The following is a 22,518-nucleotide window of genomic DNA, read 5'->3' as shown; positions in this document are numbered from 1 at the left end:
CAACAGGCAACTTTATAGGAGGCAGTTGTAGGTGTTAGACCTGACCGAAGATGTCCTAGCCATTAAACTTGTAGCTTCTTAACACCAGGATGGTTCTGGTTCTCTGTTCTTCTTACAACCCCACCTCACCCACAGGGGAGCGTTTTGCATTGAAATCTAAGAGTGGACAGTGGGGGGAGCACCCCCAAACTTGAAGTGTATGGAATAAGAGAGGAGACGGGGCCAGAAGCTGACTCTAGAGAATGATGGTGATGTAGCCATCACCTCAGGGGCCTGCTGCTGACCCCGTGTTCCTTGTGTGAGACACGGCTCCCCGTTGCTCAGGAAGTCATTTTTAAGCATCTGCCTTCAGAATGAATGCTGGGTAGGGTTGGGGTGGGGGTGGGGCTCAGGAGGAGTACTTTAACTATAATAAATAACTATTTTGTATACCTATTGTGAATATTTTGGTCTAATATTTCCAGTGGCTTTGCCCCAAACTTTCTCATTTATTAGTAGTTAATCTCAGTGTCACATTAAAGTTTGTGATGCTGGCTTCCTGTGTCTTGAGAAATTGGATGGCTGTGCTTTCTCTAGAGCTGTGCTGTAGACTGTTTAACTTCAGTGAAATAAAATTCAAAACTCCGCTCCTTCCTCGTGCTGGTCCCATTGCAGGTGCTTGGTCACAGCAAGGGGCCAGTGGTTGCTGTACTGAGTGAGCCCTTCCCCAGCTGGGATCTGAGGGCCCATGCTGCACATTCACAGGAGGAGGGGTTGGTTGATTTTATATTCAGCACCCAGACTTGGGCCCAGTGTCACTTCTATGACACTCTACTCTGGGGCTGGTGGAAGGGCTGGGATCTGGGCGAGTTTGGTAATGAGATGCAGGATGGCGTATGCTATGCAGTGACAGGCAGAGTGGCCTCAGACCTGGGGGCTTAGAGGGCGGCGACACCAGGCAGTCGCTTCATTTTTCCAAGCCTGTTTTCTCCTCTTCGAAGTAGGCGGGAAGGACCTGCTTCCTAGGTTTGTTAGGGGAACTCCAGTGGGTGAAGGGGTGGAAGGAAGACCACTGTGTCCTTAGCGTGCACGCACGTGCTCGGGGTGGTTTCCTCAGTCACGGTGAGATCACTGCGTCTCTTATTCGTGTTGGTGTCAGTTCCTCTTGCCCTCATGTGTTTCTTTTGTTGCCTCATTTTTCTTTGCCCTGTATCTATTGTCCTGTATCCATTTCTCGTCTTTTTCTTCTGACTTAAGGGCCCTAGGTACCTTGTTAGTGGGATTTGAGGATAGAGGGTTCCCTGTCCTTCGTTGCTGTGGTTCAGTGAAGAATGGGGCATGACTGAGAGCAGAATGGAACCAAGCTCTGACTGGTGCTTAGGAGGAAGCTGGTCCATGTGGACCGGTGGAGGTGGGGCCGAGAGGTCCCCCCGTCAGCGTCTCCCTGCAAGCCGAGGCTAGGGAGTCTGCTGATTGTGTCTGTCCCCGCATAGCAACAAAGGAGAGAGCGTGAAGCCAGAAGGCAGCAAGAACGTGAGCAGCGGCGACGCGAGCAGGAGGAGAAGCGGCGTCTGGAGGAACTGGAGAGAAGGCGAAAGGAAGAGGAGGAGAGGAGACGGGCAGAGGAGGAGAAGAGGAGAGTTGAAAGGGAACAGGTTAGTTTGTCCTCAAAGAATGTTCCCGCCACAACTCCTGACCTCTGTCACTTTGCAGACTTGGGGGGTTGGGGGCAGAAAGCCCACCCGGGATCAGGACTTCAGAGCTTTGAACGTGCAGAAGCGCAGCTGGAAACATTCAAGTCAGTAAGTGGACTCTCTTGTCTCTACAAACAGATACATATGAATCATGACACTTTAGAAACCTCTCGAAACCAGCTGAGTGGTCTCCACTAGTCTGATGCTTGAAGGATCTTCTCAGGTTTGGCTTAAGTGCTTCAAACCTCAAATATCTGGATGATAGTGAACCTTTTTTTTTTTTTTTCCCAATGAAATTTGAAACCAAATGTAAAGACATTTCCCATGAGAAATATTTGAAGTATCCAGTGACTAAAGAGGATTTTTCCTCATCACGTATTTTGGATGTTCTTATGTGTTTTCTGTGTTAGAGAGATGTGTCATTCTCTTCTTGTTGAAAACATGTCATGTCCGTGTCCCTCCCAGCCCCGCCTTTGGAGGCCCAGCCCTCTCAGTCACCAAGGGCTTTGGGCTGGTTCATTTGTGAGAATTTCCCAGACCAGAGCTTGCAGAATGTAATTGTTCTAGGTATCTTTTGTTTGTTCTCAGAAAACACAATTCATATTCGTTTTATTTAATATTAAGCAGGTTTTAGTTTGGGGTTTTAAAAATTGGCCCTTTGTGCTTGGTATAAATAGTGGTTAGTCAGCAGACAGCTATTAACAAGAACACTCTGGTTTCCTAGCTGAGCTTTGGAGTGCTCTGTACTTAGCATCCCTAAGAGGAACAGCAAAGTCCTTTAAACCCCTGCACTTGTATATATAACATCTGTGTTCTAACAGAAGAACTTTACTTGTCCTTTTAGGGCCACACCCACGGCATATGGAAGTTCCCGGGCTAGGGGTCAAATCAGAGCTACAGCCACCGGCCTACACCACAGCCACAGCAACACCAGATCCAAGCCATGTCTGAGACCTACACCACAGCTCACGGCAATGTCAAATCCTTAACCCACTAAGCAAGGCCAGGAATCAAACCTGTGTCCTTGTGGATGCTAGTCAGATTCATTTCCGCTAAGCCACAACAGGAACTCCCAGAACTTTACAACACCTGTGTGGTTCCCACAGGATTGCATATCATCATTTATTAGACTCTAGATCATAGTTTGGAGTTCTTGGGAAAATCCTTTGCACTAGGCTTTTGTAGCCATTGGTCCCTGAGTGAGTTACCTGGGGTGGCAGGTGCTCTGGTGCATTCTGCTGGTGGATTGATGGCTGGGTGGTTTCTGTGTGACAGGAGTATATCAGGCGGCAGCTGGAAGAGGAGCAGCGGCACTTGGAACTCCTTCAGCAGCAGCTGCTCCAGGAGCAGGCCATGCTACTGGTAACGCCTGTGTGGGTCCTGGGCTGTGTGGGGTTCCCTGGGCTGGGCAGGGTGCTGGCCGCTGGGCTGTGGGGGTGGCGCTGCAGGGCTGCAGGCTCTGGTCCTCTGGGCTGCGACTGCTCAGGCAGTTACTCATCTCTGCATTTCCCATCACTAAGTCAATCATTCTCCTTTGGTAGAGAGACAAGGTTTTGACAAGGTTTTGAGCAGAGCCTGGCATTCAGTGACCAGGCTCAAGGGCTAAGGCTGAAGGGTCAGAGCATGTGCCGTAGATTCTGACCTGGAACACTCTGAGTGTCTTTTTTTTTTTTTTTTCCCTATGGCCGCACCTGTGGCATATGGAGGTTCCCAGGCTAGGGGTCCGATCAGAGCTGTAACTGCCAGCCTACGCCACGCCAGATCCGAGCCGCGTCTGCGACCTACACCACAGCTCACAGCAGTGCCAGATCCTCAACCCACTGAGTGAGGCCAGGCATCAAACCCACAACCTCATGGTTCCTAGTCGGATTTGTTTCCATTGTGCCACAACGGGAACTCCCCAAGTGTCTTTTGAAACCAGCATTTCATTGAGTTCTCTCTTACTCTTATCCAGTGGTGTTATGGTTAGCAACAAGCTGTCAGATTTTTCTGCAGGTACTTTGCCATTACAAATCCCAGCTGTTTTGCTTGTCACAAAGCAAGAGTCAAAAAGCGCCCTCTTGGGAGTCCGAGCTGGAGGCAGCGAGCGGGCCCCGTGCCCTGCACTGAGTGTCCCCTCTCCCCCCAAGGAGTGCCGCTGGCGGGAGGTGGAGGAGCACCGGCAGGCGGAACGGCTCCAGAGGCAGCTGCAGCAAGAACAAGCCTATCTCCTGTCTCTACAGCATGACCACCGGCGGCCGCCCCCGCAGCCCCCGCAGCCCCCGCAGGACAGGAGCAAGCCCAGCCTCCATGCTGCTGAGCCCAAGGCCCACTACGAGCCTGCCGAGCGGGCCCGGGAGGTATGGCTCCCCTGGGGATGGGACAGCACTGTCTGCGGCGAGGTCGACCTGGGGGCCGGGAGAGGGGGCTCCCAGAGGCCAGAGCCTGGGCCACATCTCTTCCTGCTCTGGTTGGTGTTTCTCCATGGGGCCCAGAATGCCTCCTTCACAAATCTCAAGTGGTGCAAGCACTGAACTAAACAGAAAGGGGCTAGAAGTACAATGGGATGGCTCTCTGAACAGTCGACAAGGGGAAAGGTGGCTTGGCCATCTGTTTGCCGTGAGGATGAAGCCTGCCTGTGGCCCTGTTTACTGACTTTTCGATGATCAGGGCTTGTTACTGAATCGGGGCATTTGGGCGACCCAGAGCCCGTGGGTCTGGATGTGGCAATGCAGGCAACCCACCCTGCAGGGGCCCTGGGAAGGTGGGGCTGGGAGGTGTGCAGAATGTGCAGAGCCTGGCCTGTAGGTGGCGCCCTCCAGCTGTGCTCGCCCTCCCAGGGCCCATTCTAGGAGCTGGTGCCCTGCTGCCTCTGCAGTTCCTTTATTTTTGGTGTAACGAATGTGTTTCAGATTCTCCAGGACACTCTTTTAATCAGTTGGTTTAGTGGTCTGCAACAAAGTAATTTTTTCCTCTAGTTTATCATCACCTGAGATCCTAGAGTTCTTGCCAAAGGGAGATTTTCAAGGCTGCTTCTCTTACTTTTTGTCTTCCTGAGGGTTTCTTTGTTCTGAATCAGATCCTCGTCCAGGGCTCCTTGCCTCCTCTCTTATCTTGGTGTTGAGGACAGAAGTGTATCTCTTTAGAGTCCTTCCACTTTGAGGCTCTCTCGGCAGCTGTGCTTTTCCCCTACTAACCCTGAGTCATGTCTCTAATTCTCTGATGCAGGTGGAAGATAGATTTAGGAAAACTAACCACAGCTCCCCCGAAGCCCAGTCTAAGCAGACAGGCAGAGTATTGGAGCCACCAGTGCCTTCCAGATCAGAGTCTTTTTCCAACGGCAACTCCGAGGCTGTGCACCCCGCCTTGCAGAGGCCCGCCGAGCCACAGGTAGAACAGCCGTTTGCTGGGGGTTGAGGAGACGCCCGCAGAGGCTCTGAGCCGCCAGCCTGCTTGACATGCTCACTTTGGTTTGTCCTCAGGTTTAGAAAGAGAAGAGAGGAGCCGAAGTGAGTTTAGACTAAAGATTTAGGGCATGGCTGCCTCGGTTGATAGGAAAAAACGGGATTTTCTTTTTAAAGATTGTCCTTGTACTTACTAAGAATATCTGGGTTCAGTAATTTTTTTTAGTCTAACTTTCTTGCCTTCACTAACTCAGATGCTCATAAACAGGTGCCTCTTTACTCAAATAACAAAGACTTTTCAGTTCAGTTTTCTCAAAGTTAGTGTCTTAAATACATAGAGTGAGAGTCTGTATCTTTTCGTAACCTGGGATCCCCAGTGGACAGCCCTGCAATTCCACATAGAATTTTTTAGTCTGTTCAGACATACCTATTGTTCTGGGAAAAGAGCTTTTTATCACATTCTCAAGAGGTCCAGACCCAGGCAGAGGTGCCGATCCAGTGGTGGGGTGTGGCTTCCCCTGAAAGAGGTCAGGGTAAAGGCATTACATTGGCTAGGCGCTCAGCCTCGCCTGGAAGCAAGCAGATGGCAGAGACCCTTCACTGGTTCCCATGCTCCCCGAAGATAACTGACCTCCAGGCATTTTGCTCCCTGCAGCTGTGTGGTCTAGAGTACTGGGGACAAGTTCTTGAGCCCAAGTTTATCCATCACTGATGTTGGCATGTGCTGGGGGATGGAAGTTGCTATTTCTTGGGAGAAGTAGGCACTGGGGCTCTGGAAAACCAACCCAGATGAGGATCTGAATACACTTGACAACAGAATATCCTTGTGCAAAGCAGTGTTGCAATAAAAGAAGAACCAGTGCTGCACTTGGTGGGCAGGTGTTGGGAGGCAGGTATTGACATGAGCCCAGCACTGTCTTGATTCATGGAATTGCTGCCCCCCAAGCATTGGCGGCTCCAGAGACTGAGGAGTCAAGAGGGACACTCGCAGGAGAGGGGGGATGGGAGGGGAGGGCCTGGCAGGATGAGTTTCATGAAACCTGAACTTGCCTCTAACAGTTTGAAAAGAGAAGTTCCTGAATTCTGTGGACTGCCCTTTATACTAATGATTAATTAATGTAGGGCCTGGAAACAGTTTCCTTTTTCCATCTCAGGTTGCTTTTGCCTGAAACCTGCACTTAGGAAAACATTCTTTGGGGAAAACTTTTTCATGTAGGACTTCGTTTTAAGACCCCTTTTTTATTACAGTTACAGATAATCACTTGTTATATGCTCCCCCCCCCCGAAAAATCTTAAACATCTTAGAAGTCTGAGATTATCCAATAACTGGAATTCTGGGACACTCCCCTAGCAGTTGTAGACCTGGACCTAATTTTGAATATTACATTTGGCCAGGTTGAGGCAATCCTGATTTGGTATTTCCAGTTTTCCTTAAGTGCGATGATGTAATAGATATGTAGCTGTAATTATGTAAGATGCAATATTGAACAAATATTTTAAAACGAGATATAATTTAGCGAAAATGCAGATTATTTCAGAGATTGTGTTTCCAATTTAGAAGCGACCAGATAAACTCAGCTGACAAGGAATTGCCCTATTTCTTCATTTTTCACGTGGATAGAATACCCTCTCAGCCATCAGTTTTTAGGGAATCGTGGTGATAACTATTTCTAAAGAAATCAGAGGGGTTTTTTTTGGTGTTTTTTTTTTTTTTTCCTCCTAATTAGTATAAAGACATATGGGGTTGTTATCTAGAATTGGAGTGTTTTAAGACTTGGAAGAAGAAAGAAGGAAAATGATTGGTGCATTTGAAAAGTTGGCTGTTTTTAAGTTACACTCTTATCTGTCCAGACATGAGGGCTTGGTCTTTGCACCGTAAATGTGTTGCTCTCTCGTTACTTGGGCTGAAGTCTTGCCCCACCGGACCCTGTGAGGCTGGGGAGAGAGGTCTGCCTGCGTGGCAATGTCCGGCCTGCGGTCTCCTCCCCTCTGCCTGCCCAGGCTGCTCCGCACACGGCCTCAGACACGCGCTTTTCACCTTGACTGCTCTCTGTGCCGTGTGTTTGGACACAGAGTTTTCCTTACGAATGTCCATTTGTCCTCCTCCGCGCATTGCGTTCCCCAGACCCCCTCTCCACTTACAGCATAACTGTTTCACCGCTTGGCTGACTAGTACTGTGCCGCCCCGTGTGCGTTGCCCGGTGCCTGCTTTGGATTTGGTGTTGACCAGAAACGTGGTTTCTGCAGAACGCATTGAATGTCTTGTGTTTTGTTTTCTCGTAAGGTACAGTGGTCCCACCTGGCATCTCTCAAGAACAGTGTTTCCCCTGTCTCGCGATCCCATTCCTTCAGTGACCCTTCTCCTCCCAAATTTGCACACCATCATCTTCGCTCTCAGGACCCATGTCCACCTTCCCGCAGTGAGGTGCCGAGTCAGAGCTCTGACCCTAAGTCGGAGGTACCTGACCCCACCCAAAAGGCTTGGTCTAGATCAGACAGTGACGAGGTGCCTCCAAGGGTAAGGAGCGGAAGGGCAGGCGTGTGCTTTTGCTTTTTTCTTATTTAAAAAAATATATATTTATTTCAATTAAGGGTGTGGTGGCATCACCAGGATTATGGGGCAATAACTTTCTAATGAACTTTTTGCAGTGGTGGGAGAAAATGCCCTAGTGAGACAGTCCCGTGCAGCCGTTGGCCAATTAGCTTTTCACTGCTGCTAACTCACTGCTTAAGAACTGGTAACAAAATAATTGAAGAGTATGCTTCTAGAACAGATAGAGTATGTTTTAGCAGCTCCCTTGTTAAGTTTATACAGAGGCTACAAATTACTTTGCACGTTAACTGATACCAAAATTTTCAGGAAGGGTCCTGTAAGGGAGAAAAATCAACATAAGTGTTTCAAAGAAAGTGATTTTTTTTTTTTTTTAAATTGAGCGATTTGGGGTTTTATTTGGGTTTTTTAAATTTTGTTTTTATTTTTGGTTTGGTAACTAAGGCTGAAATGAAACACAAAGGCACATTTTGATTTATTTTTTCCTCCACTTGGAATTTGCTTCCTCTGAATATTTTCTTGCTTCCTACAGTCTTTGTTTCCTGCTGATCCATTTGTAGCCCATTGTTTGGTTTCTTTGAGCTTATTTTCCTGGTTTTCACATTATCTCAGCAAAATGCCTTGTATGTCCCCCGCTACCAAGCTTCAGTGCCACCCTCATTAAATGTTACAGAAGCACAGAAAGGTTGTCCCGATGCCTTTGACTACATTTTCTCTCTCTGGCGTGTCAGTGGAGGGCAGAGAGGGATGGGGCTGGCCAGGTGAGGGTAAGGCTAAGGTACTTAGGCCCTCTTGGGGGGTATGTTTTGGTGGGAAAGGCTTTGTTCTCCTCCCCCTAGAGTTTGCAGCAATGTAACTGCTATATTTTGTACCCCAAGGTTCCAGTGAGAACAACGTCCCGGTCCCCTGTCCTGTCCCGTCGGGACTCCCCACTGCAGGGCGGTGGGCAGCAGAATAGCCAAGCAGGTCAGAGGAACTCCACCAGGTAAGAGGAGTTCGCTGCACCGACTCCTATGGTCTTACACTGTCTGCTTGCAGAAAAGTGCTCAGAGACATGGAGGTTCTGGGGCAAAGACACAATCAGTTTCTAAAAGAAAATACCATCAAATCCATTGATATGCATAACACAGACTGATCCGTGGTGAAAAGAGAAGAGTAGATCCGATTGTGATGGTGGCAGTTCTAAAGTGAAAACTCCCTGTCAGGCGGGTAGGTGGGAGGCACACAGGAGTCCAGGGGGAACTGTAATCCAGCGCTGGTTCTCCAAAGGGTGTTGGTGGCCTTGGGAGTGGTACAGATGTCACACGCAGGCCATGAAAGAAAAGCCAGTGGTTGACTTACATTCTGCATTAACTCGTGAATTAACCACATAGAGCTGTTCTATTCTTCAGTAGCTCTTAGCCACACGAGGCCACTTTGATTTGAGGTTCACTGAATTCAAATTAAATAAAATTAACTGCCTGAGCTGCACCAGCCACATTCCAGGTGTTCAGGAACCACAGTCACCTTGTGGTGACTGAATTAGCCAGCTCAGCCATAGAAGGCCACCATCTCAGTTAAGCTCCACTGACCAGTCACTGACCAATCTGTTTCAGAGGAAGAATTGGTCCAGTTGAATGTTGTGTTCCCTGATTGCCACTGAGCCTCTGAAGGTAGCCTTCTTTACAGGGTCTCTCATGTAACTGAGGTAGTGGAACGGGTGGTGGCCAGCAGCTGCCAAGAGAGAGCCTTCCGAGTCTGTATGTGGCCAGGCTGGGCCGTGGCTTCTCCAGGCTGGATTTTGGGTTCTGCTGGGTGGGCCATGGTTCTCTAGGGTGGACCTTGAGTTCTCCAGGGTAGGCCATGTGTTCTCATGCACCTGAGTCAGTTCTTGCCTAATTCTTACCTGGAGAACTCATGTCCTCCACCACGGAGGACAGCTGTGGTGTGTCCATGGCTCTGTCACATTTCCAGCCCAGCTTGTGGGGAAGGAAGCAGGATGTCGCATGGTGTCAGTTCTCGAGAGCAGCGGTGACAGGTGTTGGGGATGATCAGGGTTGTGCAATTACCCAAGTGGGATTTTTTATAATAAGAAACTGAGTTTGGGAGTTCCTGTCATGGCTCAGTGGTTAACAAACCCGACTAGCATCCATGAGGATGCGGGTTCGATCCTTGGCCTTGCTCAGTGGGTTAAGGATCTGGCGTTGCCGTGAGTTGTGGTGTAGGTCGCAGACACGGCTCAGATCCTACATTGCTGTGGCTGTGGCATAGGCCGGCTGCTGCAGCTCCGATTTGACCCCTAGCCTGGGAACCTCCATATGCCTCAGGTGCAAAGACAAAAAAAAAAAAAGAAACTGAGTTTGTAGCTGTGACAGAAATAGTGACACTTTAGATCGAACAGTAGCATTTCCTCTCAGGGTGGGATGTCTTTCAGCTCTTTTGGCTTGTTTAGATACCTGAGATAAGATGGGTAGACAATGTGGCTGTAAGTTCTGGTGGGTTCGGTGACACACGCTGCTGGTGGCCGGTGTTCCCACCCTTCCTCCATGTGAGGACATCGTGCACAAGTCTGCCTCACTTGACCCTTCACCTTGGGCGGTGCCTTAGCTGTTCTCTCCTCTTCTTCCCTGACAGCAGTATCGAGCCCCGGCTGCTGTGGGAGAGAGTGGAGAAGCTGGTGCCCAGGCCTGGCAGTGGCAGCTCCTCGGGGTCCAGCAACTCAGGATCCCAGCCTGGGTCCCACCCTGGGTCTCAGAGCGGCTCCGGGGAGCGCTTCAGAGTGAGATGTAGGGGCCTTTCTTGCTCCCCCTCCCTGCCACCTGGCCCCTTGAGCAGTGTGGGTTAGGGCCCCTCCCCCGGCAGCTGGAAATCCTCCTGTGTTGTCAGCCTCTTTCCTCTGCACCCGTGGGTCCCACCACCTGTGGACCCTGTAGGGCTAGTTACTTACAGTTAAAAAAATACCTGTGCAAACGTGGACCTTGTGAAGTCACACTTGTGTTGTTCAAGGGTTGACCGTACTTTGGAAATCCTTTTCAATCGAGGAGAAGCCCTGTGGTTTTGCATAGCTGCATATATAACAAACCCAGTGTGGGCTTGCTAATGACCCTGCACGTCACCATAATTTTCATAATAGAGAGTTAAGCTTGGAGAGCACCCGAGCACGTCTCATGCGTTCTCGCATTTAATCCTTATAATAACCCCAGGAGAGAGAAGTGTACATTGTGTCCCTTTTACAGATTCAGTAACTGCACTTCATTGAGATTGGGCCACTCGTCCAAGGTGATTGGTTCAGTGTCCACGCTGAGCTTTGAACCCACTCTTTTTCAGTATAAACTCCATCAGGATTGTCCTTAATAGTCATTGTTTTAACCTACTCGTCATAGTAGATTAGAGACAGTTTCATCTCCTCTGTCACTGACATGGCCCAGCAAGGTACCGTGAGCAGTACCGTGCTGTGGGATGGTGGCGGGTTCTGTGTAAGGAGTCAGAAGCCCCAGGGTTCAGGCCCGAGAGTGGAGACCTTGCTGTGAGGGGCTGATGGGTGGGGAGAGGGCGGGCCAAGTGGGCTGGGCGGCTTCGGGGCCATGGTCAGAGGTTTACGTGTCTGCCATTCTTGTCTCCAAACTTGACAGCATCATCCAAGTCTGAAGGCTCTCCATCTCAGCGCCTGGAAAATGCAGCGAAAAAGCCTGAAGATAAAAAAGAAGTTTTGAGACCTCTCAAGCCTGCTGTAAGAATTGCACAAAGTCAGTTTTGCTTATTTCCACCTTGAGTGAGGCCTTGCTGTTAAAGCCGTGTAGCTGCAAGGCCCGAGGGCCTCTGAGGGCCCTGCAGATCAGAGGGCTGATAAGGGCATAAACTGGAAACCTTAAACTCTCCCGTCCCCACCCGACCACCCTTTAATGATCTGAAAGCACAAACGAAAGAAAATCCATCTTTCTCTTTGCTTAGCATCCACCGTTACGTGGGTTCCTATGAGTTGGGCTTCTAAAGTACCCACTTTTAGAGTAAATGCATCACCTGCTTCGGCTCATGGAGCTTTATTCTGTCCTTTGGTGAGCGCGGCAGTGGCGCCTGTTTCTTGAACTTGTCCTTAGTCCTTGTCGCGTAGCTGACCTGTCACTGCGCACCTCGGGGTTCTGGGCCTGCTGGAGTTTTGTTTCCCGCCTGCATTGATTTCTCTGCTCCCCCCGCCCTTCCTCCATGCTTCCTGCGCCGTGTCCTCATCCTCGCTGGCTTCTCTGGCTCCCTGGACCACCGCTGACTCCAGGGCGAAGTGGTAAGCTCGCCTCTGCAGTTCCGTGTCAGAGCAGCATGCTGGCTGCCCTTTAGTTGGCATTCCTCTTCCTTTCTCACCTTGCCTTTGTGTTCTTTTTAGAATTAATAGAAACACTAAACTTTTGCTTCATCTTTTTTAACACCCCAAATTTGCTGCATGCATTCTTTTTTTTTTGCATGCATGCATGCATGCTTTATTATTATTCAATACAACTTTTTAAAGTAACTTGCAAAGGACACAGTTATAGTCATGAAATGGTTGGCACGACTCAAGGCCAGTACTTGCTCACTTAGCTCAGAGGTGCAGGCTCAAAGAAAAGAAGAAACCCTGTGGAGCTGCCAGAAGGAGAAGGAAGAATGGCCACAGAGTCATTACTTTTTAAATAAACATTTTTATTGGAAAGAAATATCCTTGGGACTTGTATATGAAAGTGTAAATGAAGATAATAATCAAGCTTGAAAGTTATATTAGGATAATTGACAGAGTCTTTAACCAGCTCCTTAAAAGAGTACAGAGACTGAAGCCCTTCTGAATAAAATCATTTTTACTCTGGACTCCCCTCCCACTCCCTCAATGTGGGCATCCACTGCCAGTGGCTGCAGCCCCAGCCGCATGCACCGGGACCTTTCTCAGGTCTCACGTCGGAAGCTTTGTTCACGAATGTGGCGAGTCGTGACACTTGGTGAGTCAAGGCGTGAGCCGTGTGTTGAGCTCACTCTTTTGAAAAATTTAAAAATAAAAGTTGGAGTTTAAAACAGAAACCTCATCAGGTGAATACTTTGTTTTTCTTTTTATGGCTGCACCTGTGGCATGTGGACATTCTCGGGTTCCAGGTTGAATTGGAGCTGCAGCTCTGGCCTGCGCCACGGCCGCAGCGACACTGGGACCTCAACCCACTGAGCGAGGCCAGGGATCAAACCCGTATCCACACGGACAGTGTCACGTTCTTAATCTGCTGAGCCACAGTGGGAACTCCCCAGATAAATATTTTAAGTCACCCCTCTTGAAGTAGAACCTTGCTTTTTGGAAAATCTCCCTGCAGGAAGGCTTTGTTATGGGGGCAGGTTATCTTGATAACAAACAAGATGTTTCTGCACACATTCGATGATCTAGACTTTTATCGTGTACTTGGGAAAAAAATGTTCTCAGCTTCTCATACAAGGCTATTGTTTTTTGTGGCTGTGAGGTTTGCATGATGTACACCATCTTTGACTTCTTAAAAAAATTCTTTTTTTTTTTATCTTTTTGATTTTTCAGTCTTTCCTCTCCAAAGCTTGCAGTGCTATCCTTCCTCCGATGCCAAAAATGCCCCTAGGAGGCGCTCTGGCAGCCTGGCAGTACAGTTGTTAAGTCCTTGTGCTGTTGCCCTCCCCTGATCTGGTCCTCTGTCCCCGCTCCAGGACCTGACAGCACTGGCCAAAGAGCTCCGGGCAGTGGAGGATGTGCGGCCACCACACAAGGTGACGGACTACTCCTCCTCCAGCGAGGAGTCGGGAACGACGGACGAGGAGGACGATGATGTGGAGCAGGAGGGGGCCGAGGAGCCCACCTCTGGACCCGAGGACACCAGAGCCGCGTCAGTCCCACTGTGTTAGGGAGGATGAGTCTCCCTGAGCCTTCTTTGCAGTGGGGACCCGTTTTTTTCTAAACCTGTCCTATGATGCTAAACTTTGTCATGGAGTTGGCAACAGATGGCCTGTCTGTTCCCCACTCCTGTGTGTGTGTGCATGTGCATGGCGGTGCCTCTCGCCAGTTTTTGCATGTTTGCGTGTGTATGTGTGTGTATCAGTGCCTCTTACCAGTACCTGTGTGTGTGTACACGTGTGTCAGTGCCTCGCCAGTTCTCATGTGTTTGTGGATGGACGCGTATGTGTGTCACTGCCTTGCGTGTGTGTGTCACTGCCTCTCATCAGTACCTCTGTGTTTGCGTGTGTGTCAGTATCTCTCACTAGTACTGATGTGCCCGTGTCAGTGCCTCTCACTAATACCCGTGTGTGTGTGTTCAGTGCCTCTCACCAGTACCCGTGTGTTTGTATATGTGTGAATGTGTTCGGTGCCTCTCACTAGTACGTCTGTGTGTGTTTGTGTGCATGTGTCAGTGCCTCTCAACCAGTACCTGTGTGTGTGTCAGTGCCTCTCACCAGTACTTGTGTGTGTGTCTGTGTGTGTGTGTGTCACTGCCTCTCACCAGTACCTGTGTGTTCCATCCTTCCAAAGTTATGATAAAAGGGAAATTTCAGTTCTTCTTCCTTGAGGAAAACTCTGTACCTTTGTACCTTCTCATCTTAAGACTTGAGAAGGTGAAAAATCTGAGTAGCGCCTCTTTGGCTGGCAGGTTGTGGCCTTCATGTCTGGATTTTTGTCCCAACAGGTCATCTCTGAATTTGAGCAACGGGGAAACGGAGTCCGTGAAGACCATGATCGTCCACGACGATGTGGAAAGTGAACCGGCCGTGACCCCGTCCAAGGAGGGCACGCTGATCGTGCGCCAGGTACCTGCGTCCTCTCCCTGTCAGAGGCCGAACTTCTCCTGTGGTCATTAACCCACTGGCTCATTCACTCACTCATGCTGTTTCTACATCATCACCTGTTTTCACGTTAACAAGACCCAGGGCAGGAGTGGGGCGAGGGAGGCAGGCGTGAGCTGCATGCCCCAGGGCGCTGGCAGAGCCCACCCGCCCTGCTCCTCTGCATGTCCCGTGGCCCCACCCTAGCCCCACGCTGAGCCCCAGGCTGTGTCTGAACACGGAGCTGCCTCAGGAGGCCACCCCAGTCTGCACAGAGCTCAGCTCTGTGAGTGAGGCAGGCGGGGGCCACCAGGGAGCGGATGGGCCTCCTGGAGCCGAAAGGGGGGACCTCTTCCCTTAGTCTCCTCCCTTGGGTGCCCCGCGGATGTGCTCCACTTGGGCCAGCAGTTTGATGCCTGTCTGTCCATCTCCTAGCTCAGATGCCAGGAAGGTGATGGCTTCTCGGTTAAGTAGAGCAGGGCTCCTGTCTAGTACTTCTTACTTTCCCTGAGTGTGTCTGGGGCTCTGCAGGGCAGGCCAGAGAGCCGGAAGGGCCTGGTCCAGAAAAGACCACGATTCAAAGAAGTGATAGGATACTTTCTAGAGCTTTAGACAGGATGATTTAGAAAGAAAAGGGGAAAAGAAAGAGCCAGGGGTTTTGGTAACAGCAGCCACCGTGGCAAATCAACCATATTAAACACCCACTGTGACCCCACAGGAGGTGCCATGAGTTCTCCCTGCTCAGCTCAGGCCTTTGGGGAGGAAGTGTGAGCCCCTCAGGCTAAATTCCTCCAGTCTTTCCCAATGGCAGAACAGAGTTTGAGAGGTTCACCGTGAGCATTCAGGTATCATAGGGCTGAAGGCAATGTCAGCAGCGCTCGAGCGAGACCAGTGTGCCTGTTTTCTCTGCAGAGTGCAGTTGACCAAAAGCGCGCCAGCCATCATGAGAGCAATGGCTTTGCCGGTCGCATTCACCTCTTGCCAGATCTCTTACAGCAAAGCCATTCCTCCTCCACTTCCTCCACCTCCTCCTCCCCATCCTCCAGCCAGCCGACACCCACCATGTCCCCACAGACACCCCAGGACAAGCTCACTACTAATGAGGTATGTCTCGCACCACAGCTGGCTGCTCTCCCAGGGTTAGATCAGCACTGCCCAGGAGCTAGTTGGCAGCGCCCCTCCCACGCCCCCACCCCCCCACCCGTCTCCTTCTGTCATCTCCCCTCCTCCCCACCCCCAGTAACATGGTTCAGATCTGCATACAAACCCCTTAACCTAGATCAGTTTCCCTACAGACTTGCCAGTTCCCTGTTTACTTTTCTCTAGATAAGTGTAGTTGCATGGCTTTCCTTATTCAGTTTATTTTTCAAAAAGTCTAAATAAATCGATTGCTGTGTTTTTGATCCATTATGTATTTGGCATGAAAATTCTGGTAGTCGTTTGTGGACTCTTGCCTTTTTCATTCTTTTTATCCAGTAAATAAAATTCAGAAAAATTGGGTTAAGCAGATGTGGGCTTCTCTGGACAGACGCGTTGCTCTGTACAGGAACCTCCTTCAAGGAGGGCTGGACCTTTTGGGTTTTGTTTGGGGTGGGGGTGGGGGGATGTTGTTGGTTGGTTACTCTCATTTATTTTTTGGAAGTCCTGTTAAAAGGATTTCTCTCCTTGAAATCCACAGTCACTCAGAGTTTAAGAGGCCACATGCTTTGTGGGGGGGAACTCGAAAATGAGGATGTTGCGCAGGAAGGTCAGAGGTCTGAGCTTTCATTGTCAAATTCTGAACGGGAAGTCCGGTGTGTTCTCCAGAGGCATATTTGTGTTCAGTCTGGGTGCTGGTTGGGTGATTCTTGCTCTTTGGAACAGGGTTATGCCCCAAGTATAGTGAGAGGCCACTGTGAGCACCCTGTCCTTAATGAAACAGATGATGGATTTCATGGGAGGTTTGGCTTAAATGCATTTGTCTAAAAGGAGGTTGCCGGTGACACGTAGCTTGAGCCAGCCTTAAAAGCGTTGAACTGCTGGCCTGCCCACCTGCTCCTGTTCTGGTTCCCTTGTTGGAAAGAATCAGAATAGTCCTCCCGTCTTGAGGGGCAGGGTCAGTCATCTCAGACTCAGCATCAGATCGGCTGCCATGGACTGGATGGGCCACAGATGGGGGCCCCAGGCGGGGTGCCTGCCACCTGGCACCTGTGCTGGTGGGAGGGGTGGGCTGTAGGACCCGTGACTTTAGCTGCCCTGGGAGTGAAACGGGACAGGATAAAAGCACTTGGTCAGACCTATAACCCGCCTGCACTTACATTCCTCTTTCTACTGAAACTTGGCTCTGTTTTGTGCTAACGTACGGTTTTTACAATAACCCTTATTAACTCACTAAACTGGCAAGTTTTTTTTTTTTTCTGTTTGTTTTGTTTTTAATTGTCATTACATTTCCACTTAACAATTTGTTTCGCTTTTTTTCTCTTTTTGTCTTAAGTTACATTATTAACCCAAATGCTCCTGTTCCTACAAGAGCAAAAGGATTTTCCACCTTCTTCATTTGCAGCTTTTTTCACTAATGAGCTCCTATTTGATAAGGATTTAATGTGGATGCACCTAAAATAATGATGGCCAAAGCTTCTGTAGCTTTCTGGCAAGAGGCTCCCTTCGAAATAAACAGTGTAAAATTAAGATTTGCCAGGATTCCAACATAGATTAATTGAACTTTTTTTCTGGGCAGGAGAGTAAATTCAGAAATTGATGAATTGAGAGCAAGATGTTTCAAACCTCCTTTAAGAGTTTTCATTAAAGTGATTTATTAAAAGCCTGTGGAGTGTGAAGCGTAGATTTTGTTGGTAGCTGGCACGTTCCATCTCAGAGGAGCGATGTTTTAGGAAAGAGGTCTTGTCCTCTCCGTGGCTCTGGTTAAAGGGCCTATTTGGGGGGCGGGGGGCTGCTTGTGCATAGGCAGAGGCACCTCCCGAGCATTGGGGGAGGAATTAGATGGGCAGGACTTTGTATTGGGAAGCAGGGTGCTGAAGAAGTGGATTGAAGTGTTTTATGTTTGTCCTTTTACTGCCATGGTGTTAATACGACTGAAATTTCCTTGCAGACTCAGTCCGCTAGTAGCACCCTCCAGAAACACAAATCTTCCTCCTCCTTTACACCTTTTATAGACCCCAGATTACTACAGATTTCTCCGTCTAGTGGGACAACAGTGACTTCTGTGGGTAAGTAAAGTGGTGACAAGAAAGCAGCCCACGAGCGGGCCTGCACCCTTGGCCAAAGCCGCTCGGGCACGGTGCTGTGTGCTTCTCAGGCACAGGCCTCTGTCCAGACCCCGCCCCCCTCGCATTGCCTTGTTTGCATTGAGTTGTATAGTCAGTTTTCCTCTCCATGGACGTTTCCCACAAATTTCTGTTCCTTGGCAAAGAGTTGGTTGTGACTAGGATGTCTTCTGGGCCACTGTGGGGCGGGGAGCAGGCCCAGCCCGTGCTCCTGGGGAGAGAAAATAACACCAGGTGTCCTGTGTTTCAGTGGGATTTTCCTGTGATGGAATGCGGCCGGAGGCCATAAGGCAAGATCCCACCCGGAAGGGCTCAGTGGTCAATGTGAATCCCACCAACACTCGGCCACAGAGTGACACCCCGGAGATTCGCAAATACAAGAAGAGGTTTAATTCCGAGATTCTGTGTGCCGCCCTCTGGGGTAGGTGTGGCTGCCACTCTGACCCTTTGCTTTTGGTTCTGAGGGGTGGCCTGGTCTTTGGGAGAAGGACAGCTTTGGATAGTTTGGGGGTTTGAGAAGTGGTGTTGGCAGGTGCAACAGCAGAAAGCTGATGGTCCCGTCTCCCCCCACCCCCACCCACGCCATGGAGTCCTGCAGGTGCGGGCGGGCTTGCCCTTGTTTCAGCCCTCGGTTATTAGAAAGAATGACTCATCTCCATTTCTTCATATAAAGGAGAAAAGGAAGAAGATGAGAAAGATGTTTGATTTGGTCCGTGTTCCATAGGGAGGATGAAAAAATTGAAATGACTTTTCTTAAGATGTTTCACTTTACCATTTCTCCTTGCCTTTTGTGATTGAGGCCTGACATCTAGTGAGGCTCTTAGGAGGAGACTGCCTCTGGCGGAGAACCTGTGGGAAGGGAAGGCAGGGCTGGGAACTGACTCACCTGCGGAACATCTGCTGGCTTGTGTAGATGCCACTAGGGGGTTGGTGGAGTTTGCCACACACACATCCCTGCCCCCTCCTGGCTGTCACCCATGTCTGACTGATATGTCCCCTCCCCTACAGGGGGACCCGCTCTTACCCTGACCTCGCCTTCCAGCCCCACACCTGTTGTCTCCTCCCTGAATCCTGATACCGGCTATTTCTAATGAGGGGGACCCTGCTTCTGCTCAGGGAAGTTTCTTACTCTTTGAGGCTGCCAGTGTAAAGCCTGGGGGATGTGGCACCCGCTCCTGGCAGGTTCCCCCGGAGCCTCCATGGTGGCTCTGCACCCCCGCGACCCCATCAGGAGTCACTCACCTGGCCCACAGTGATGGAGGCTTATACGGGGCCTCTTGCTCACCTGCTAAACCTCGAGATGGCCCTTGCCCCGTCCTTGAAGAAGGGCCCTTACCTGCTTGACCACCCTGCCCTCACCCACCCCCTGGGCCTTGGTCTGTCCCCTTGGTCCCCTTGGTCTTAGAAACATAAGATTTAATCTGATAGTTGTGCAGCTCCTATTTGACCCCTTGCCTGGGAACTTCCATATGCTGAAGTTACGGTGACTAAGAGGGGGAAAAAAAAGCAGTATTTGTCATCTGAAAGCTTGGACTTAGAAAATGAAATCTGTAGAGACCAAGAGGTAAAGAGGGATTTTTCACTTTTCTGTGGTCTGTCTTGGGAGAGAGATCTGAAATGAAGAAAATAATAATTTCTGTGTTTCTTTTTTAAAAAATTTATTTTATTGAAGTATAGTTGATTTACAATTCTGTGTTTCATATATATGCATAAGTGTATACAAATAAAAGAAAAATGTAAACAAAAAATCTAACAGTTTTCAGGTTAAAAAAGTATATTTATAGAAAATTATGGCAGTGTGCAACTTATTTTTTCATAGGATTTTAATTTCCAAGGTTGCTGTTTTCCAGTGACTGTCTAGATTTGACTGCTCATACTCAGTGTTTTACAAAATTATGCAGTTCTTGGAGCTATATACTGGAGAATTAGAAAATTGGGCATAAGTGCCAAAATATCTACAAGTTTTATGTATATGGAAAAAATCTTTTCAGCTCTTTTGAATCTTTAATCTTTTTTACTCTAAAATCTTGACTGATGTTTGAATGATGCTTATTTGGGAAACCACAAATAATAGGAAAATTTCGCAAGGCTCATATTTTGGGTAGTTATTACCCATTTAGGTAGTTGACATAGGTTTTTTAGCTTCTCGATTTTGAAGATTGACCAGGAACATAGTGAAATATTATATGAATTGGAACCTTTGGAATGGACTCTTTGGCTGCAGATCAATCAATCAGTGTTTTGTCAGTGCTGCTGCAAATAACTTTTAAGCTATTTAGAATTACCTGACCTAAGGCTGTGAAGGGGAAAAACACTAAAATAATGTTATGGCAAACTAGCCAACTTCAAGGGACTTAGTTATGGCGAAATAGCCAACTTCAAGGTAAAAATGTATGAAAATGAATGGAGCATTGCTTAAGCATTAATTTTTTAAAATATTGATGATAAACCTATTTTCAAACTGGACAGTTTTTTTCTTGGAATGAAATCATTATCTGATGTGCATGACATTTCTGTTAAAGAAGAACTTCTTTTTTGTGAAAACATAATGGTTTGTTGTAAGCCTGAAAAAGTGTAAGACCATGAGCTCTAATTCAAAGGCATGATGCTCCCTGATTAGTAAAAAAACGTCAGTGTCTTCCATAGCAGCACTGGCTGTTGTCACAGCCACCAACTTCATGTGGCTGCTTACGTTTAAATGAATTAAAACAGAAAATTCAGATAACTCAGCTGCACTGGCCATATTTCTTATGCTTGGTAGCCACCTGTGGGCATTGCCTCACATTGGGCATCACAGTAGAAAGTATTTTTGGACAGGCTGGTCTGGACAGTTCCAAAATCTTAATTACAAGCAATGAAGGAAGCCGTGTGCATTTATAAACCTTTTTCCCTATGCTGAACAAACGGGCATACTTGAAAATTTGTACACTTTTAAAGAGCACTGTAGATGGTAAGACACACTCAGGTTTTTTCCTTTTGGCCCAAATTCCAGAGGCCTCCCTGGTATTTTCTGAAGCTACATGCGTGATGTAGTATGTTTGCCTCTAAAACTGTCTCATTGAAATGATGCTGGAGGAAAGCACCTGTGTTTGTTGGGGGAGAACCCAGGGCTGCGTGCACAGGGCAGTAATTAGTAAAAATTACTAATTACTCTGTAATAAGCTCTGTAAGATGAGTCCTGCAGTGGAAACCTGGTGCATTATTAGTGGACCTTTATCTGGTCACGTTATCGTCAGAAACAGTGGCTGTCTGTCGCTGGAATTTGTCTGCATTTCCTTGTATGTTCCACATACTTGAGGACTCCAGGGCAGGTGCCGTTAGTTAGATGGGCGTCTATAGCACTCTGGGCTGTACTTGTAACTGGCATCCTTGAGTGCCTGATGCGCTCTCAGGCGCTGAGGTAGCAGTGACGTGTGTACGTGTGTACATGCCCCACTTCCCCCAGGACCCAAGGTGTCTCCAGTGTCCTCAGGAAGTTTGCTTGGGTCGGTCCTACCCCCCACGTGTTGGGCTTTCCCTCCCAGCATCGACCAGGCACCCAGCTAGGGTGGGCGGGAGGGTGTTGGCTTGTTGCCTTTTTAGTTGTTCACTTGATTCTGGAAAAGAGTATGGTTGAATCAACATGGATCCGATGGTTCAAGAAATATAGGCTCTTCTTCCTTGTCCTTCCATCCGCCCAAAAATATCGAGTGAGTGATTGCTTTGTAAAAGCACCAGACACTTTATCCCTCGTCTCGGTGAGTTTATTACCCAGTTTAGGGAATCATGCAAACATGCTTGTGCCCAACCCGTAAGCGTGTGAGGTGCCCTGGGCTGCATGTGACAGTCAGTTTAGGCCCGGGGTTCTTGACCAAGGAAGCAAGTGTAATTGAAGTGTAAGTGAAGCGAGCCGGCTTGTAGGCAGAGAGCTTTGAAGGCTGTCTGGGTTTTTACCACCTCACATCGAGCATGCAGTCTGAAGGCGCAGCATGGCCACAGAGCGTTGTGGGTGCGGGGGCTGTTAGCTCTGCAGTCCTGAGAAACAAGCCTCACTTCAGGTCTCCACCTGTAGCGGTGAGGTGGCTAGAGCCTGGAGTGGGGTACACAGAGGAGAGGTCGGAGGGGTGTCTTCTGTGGTTGGGCGGCAGCTTGGCTCCTTTGATAGAGCAGTTGTGTGGGTGCTGTTGATAGAAACAGCAGAGTTCAAGAAGCTGGTTTCAGTGAGAGCTGAGAGTGGATCGAGAGTGGGGAGGTGGTTGTGGAATTGGGGGTTACTGGTTCTGAGGTCCTGCTCTAGCAAATGGTGTTTAAGAAGCAGAGAAGGTGTATGGAAGTGGGAGATGGGCGGTGGGGGTGGGGGTGGGGTGCGGTGCACAGAGCTGGCTGGGAGGGCCCAAGAGACCAAGGCACTCAGGACCAGATGCTGCTGTTTGTTTCTCAGTATTGGAGAACAGCCTTTAAGGAAACCTTACACTAAGTGATAGACCCAGATCAGTCACAGACTGAAGGATTAAGGGGCCATGTGTGGCTTATTCCAGAAGTCTGCCAGGGAAAAGATAGGTGAAGGGAGCAGGTGGAGACTGTGGCAGCAGATGAAGGTTCAGGTGTCTGATGTGACGGAGGAGATGGAGAATCTGGAACGCAGGAGGCCACAGGCTTGGATGTTCTGGGACAGCTGAGGAAGAACTGGAAACTGGAGAGGTGGTGAAGGAGTTCAGGGGATGGGGCGGGCTTGTTTCCCCCTTAAATTCTTTTGCGTAAGTGAATGTTTCTCCATCGCTCTTGTGATTTGTTGCCTTTTGGTTACTCTAAGCTCTGACTGATGGAAGCATGTCTTTATGGGGGACTTGGGGAAACCCCCCTTATCCAGGTAGGTGATGCTCTCCGTTCCATACAACCAGGCC

General features: G+C 49.0%; 1 protein-coding gene across 50 annotated transcripts in view; it reads left to right on the top strand.

Moving 5' to 3' along the window:
• MAP4K4 (mitogen-activated protein kinase kinase kinase kinase 4) overlaps nucleotides 1–22,518 on the top strand; it is a 166,218-nt gene that overhangs the window by 127,494 nt on the left and 16,206 nt on the right. For 2 of the 50 annotated variants that reach the window (XM_047781355.1, XM_047781352.1), the window contains exons 13-26: nucleotides 1,473–1,634; nucleotides 2,949–3,035; nucleotides 3,803–4,012; nucleotides 4,881–5,042; nucleotides 7,341–7,574; nucleotides 8,486–8,592; nucleotides 10,224–10,372; nucleotides 11,219–11,316; nucleotides 11,857–11,865; nucleotides 13,266–13,441; nucleotides 14,237–14,357; nucleotides 15,285–15,476; nucleotides 17,461–17,578; nucleotides 17,886–18,056. In XM_047781355.1, coding sequence (XP_047637311.1) covers nucleotides 1,473–1,634; nucleotides 2,949–3,035; nucleotides 3,803–4,012; nucleotides 4,881–5,042; nucleotides 7,341–7,574; nucleotides 8,486–8,592; nucleotides 10,224–10,372; nucleotides 11,219–11,316; nucleotides 11,857–11,865; nucleotides 13,266–13,441; nucleotides 14,237–14,357; nucleotides 15,285–15,476; nucleotides 17,461–17,578; nucleotides 17,886–18,056 — 1,996 coding nt within the window. Of the gene's footprint in view, nucleotides 1–1,472; nucleotides 1,635–2,948; nucleotides 3,036–3,802; nucleotides 4,013–4,880; nucleotides 5,043–7,340; nucleotides 7,575–8,485; nucleotides 8,593–10,220; nucleotides 10,373–11,218; nucleotides 11,317–11,856; nucleotides 11,866–13,265; nucleotides 13,442–14,236; nucleotides 14,358–15,284; nucleotides 15,477–17,460; nucleotides 17,579–17,885; nucleotides 18,057–22,518 lie in introns of those variants that run through there. The other 48 variants (XM_047781354.1, XM_047781351.1, XM_047781362.1 and 45 more) reach the window with 40 other exon arrangements.

Source organism: Phacochoerus africanus, chromosome 5 (genome assembly GCF_016906955.1).
Source record: "Phacochoerus africanus isolate WHEZ1 chromosome 5, ROS_Pafr_v1, whole genome shotgun sequence".
Classification (NCBI taxonomy): domain Eukaryota; kingdom Metazoa; phylum Chordata; class Mammalia; order Artiodactyla; family Suidae; genus Phacochoerus; species Phacochoerus africanus.
The sequence above is the reverse complement of the archived record's forward strand: the minus strand, read 5'-3'. Positions and strand labels throughout refer to the sequence as shown.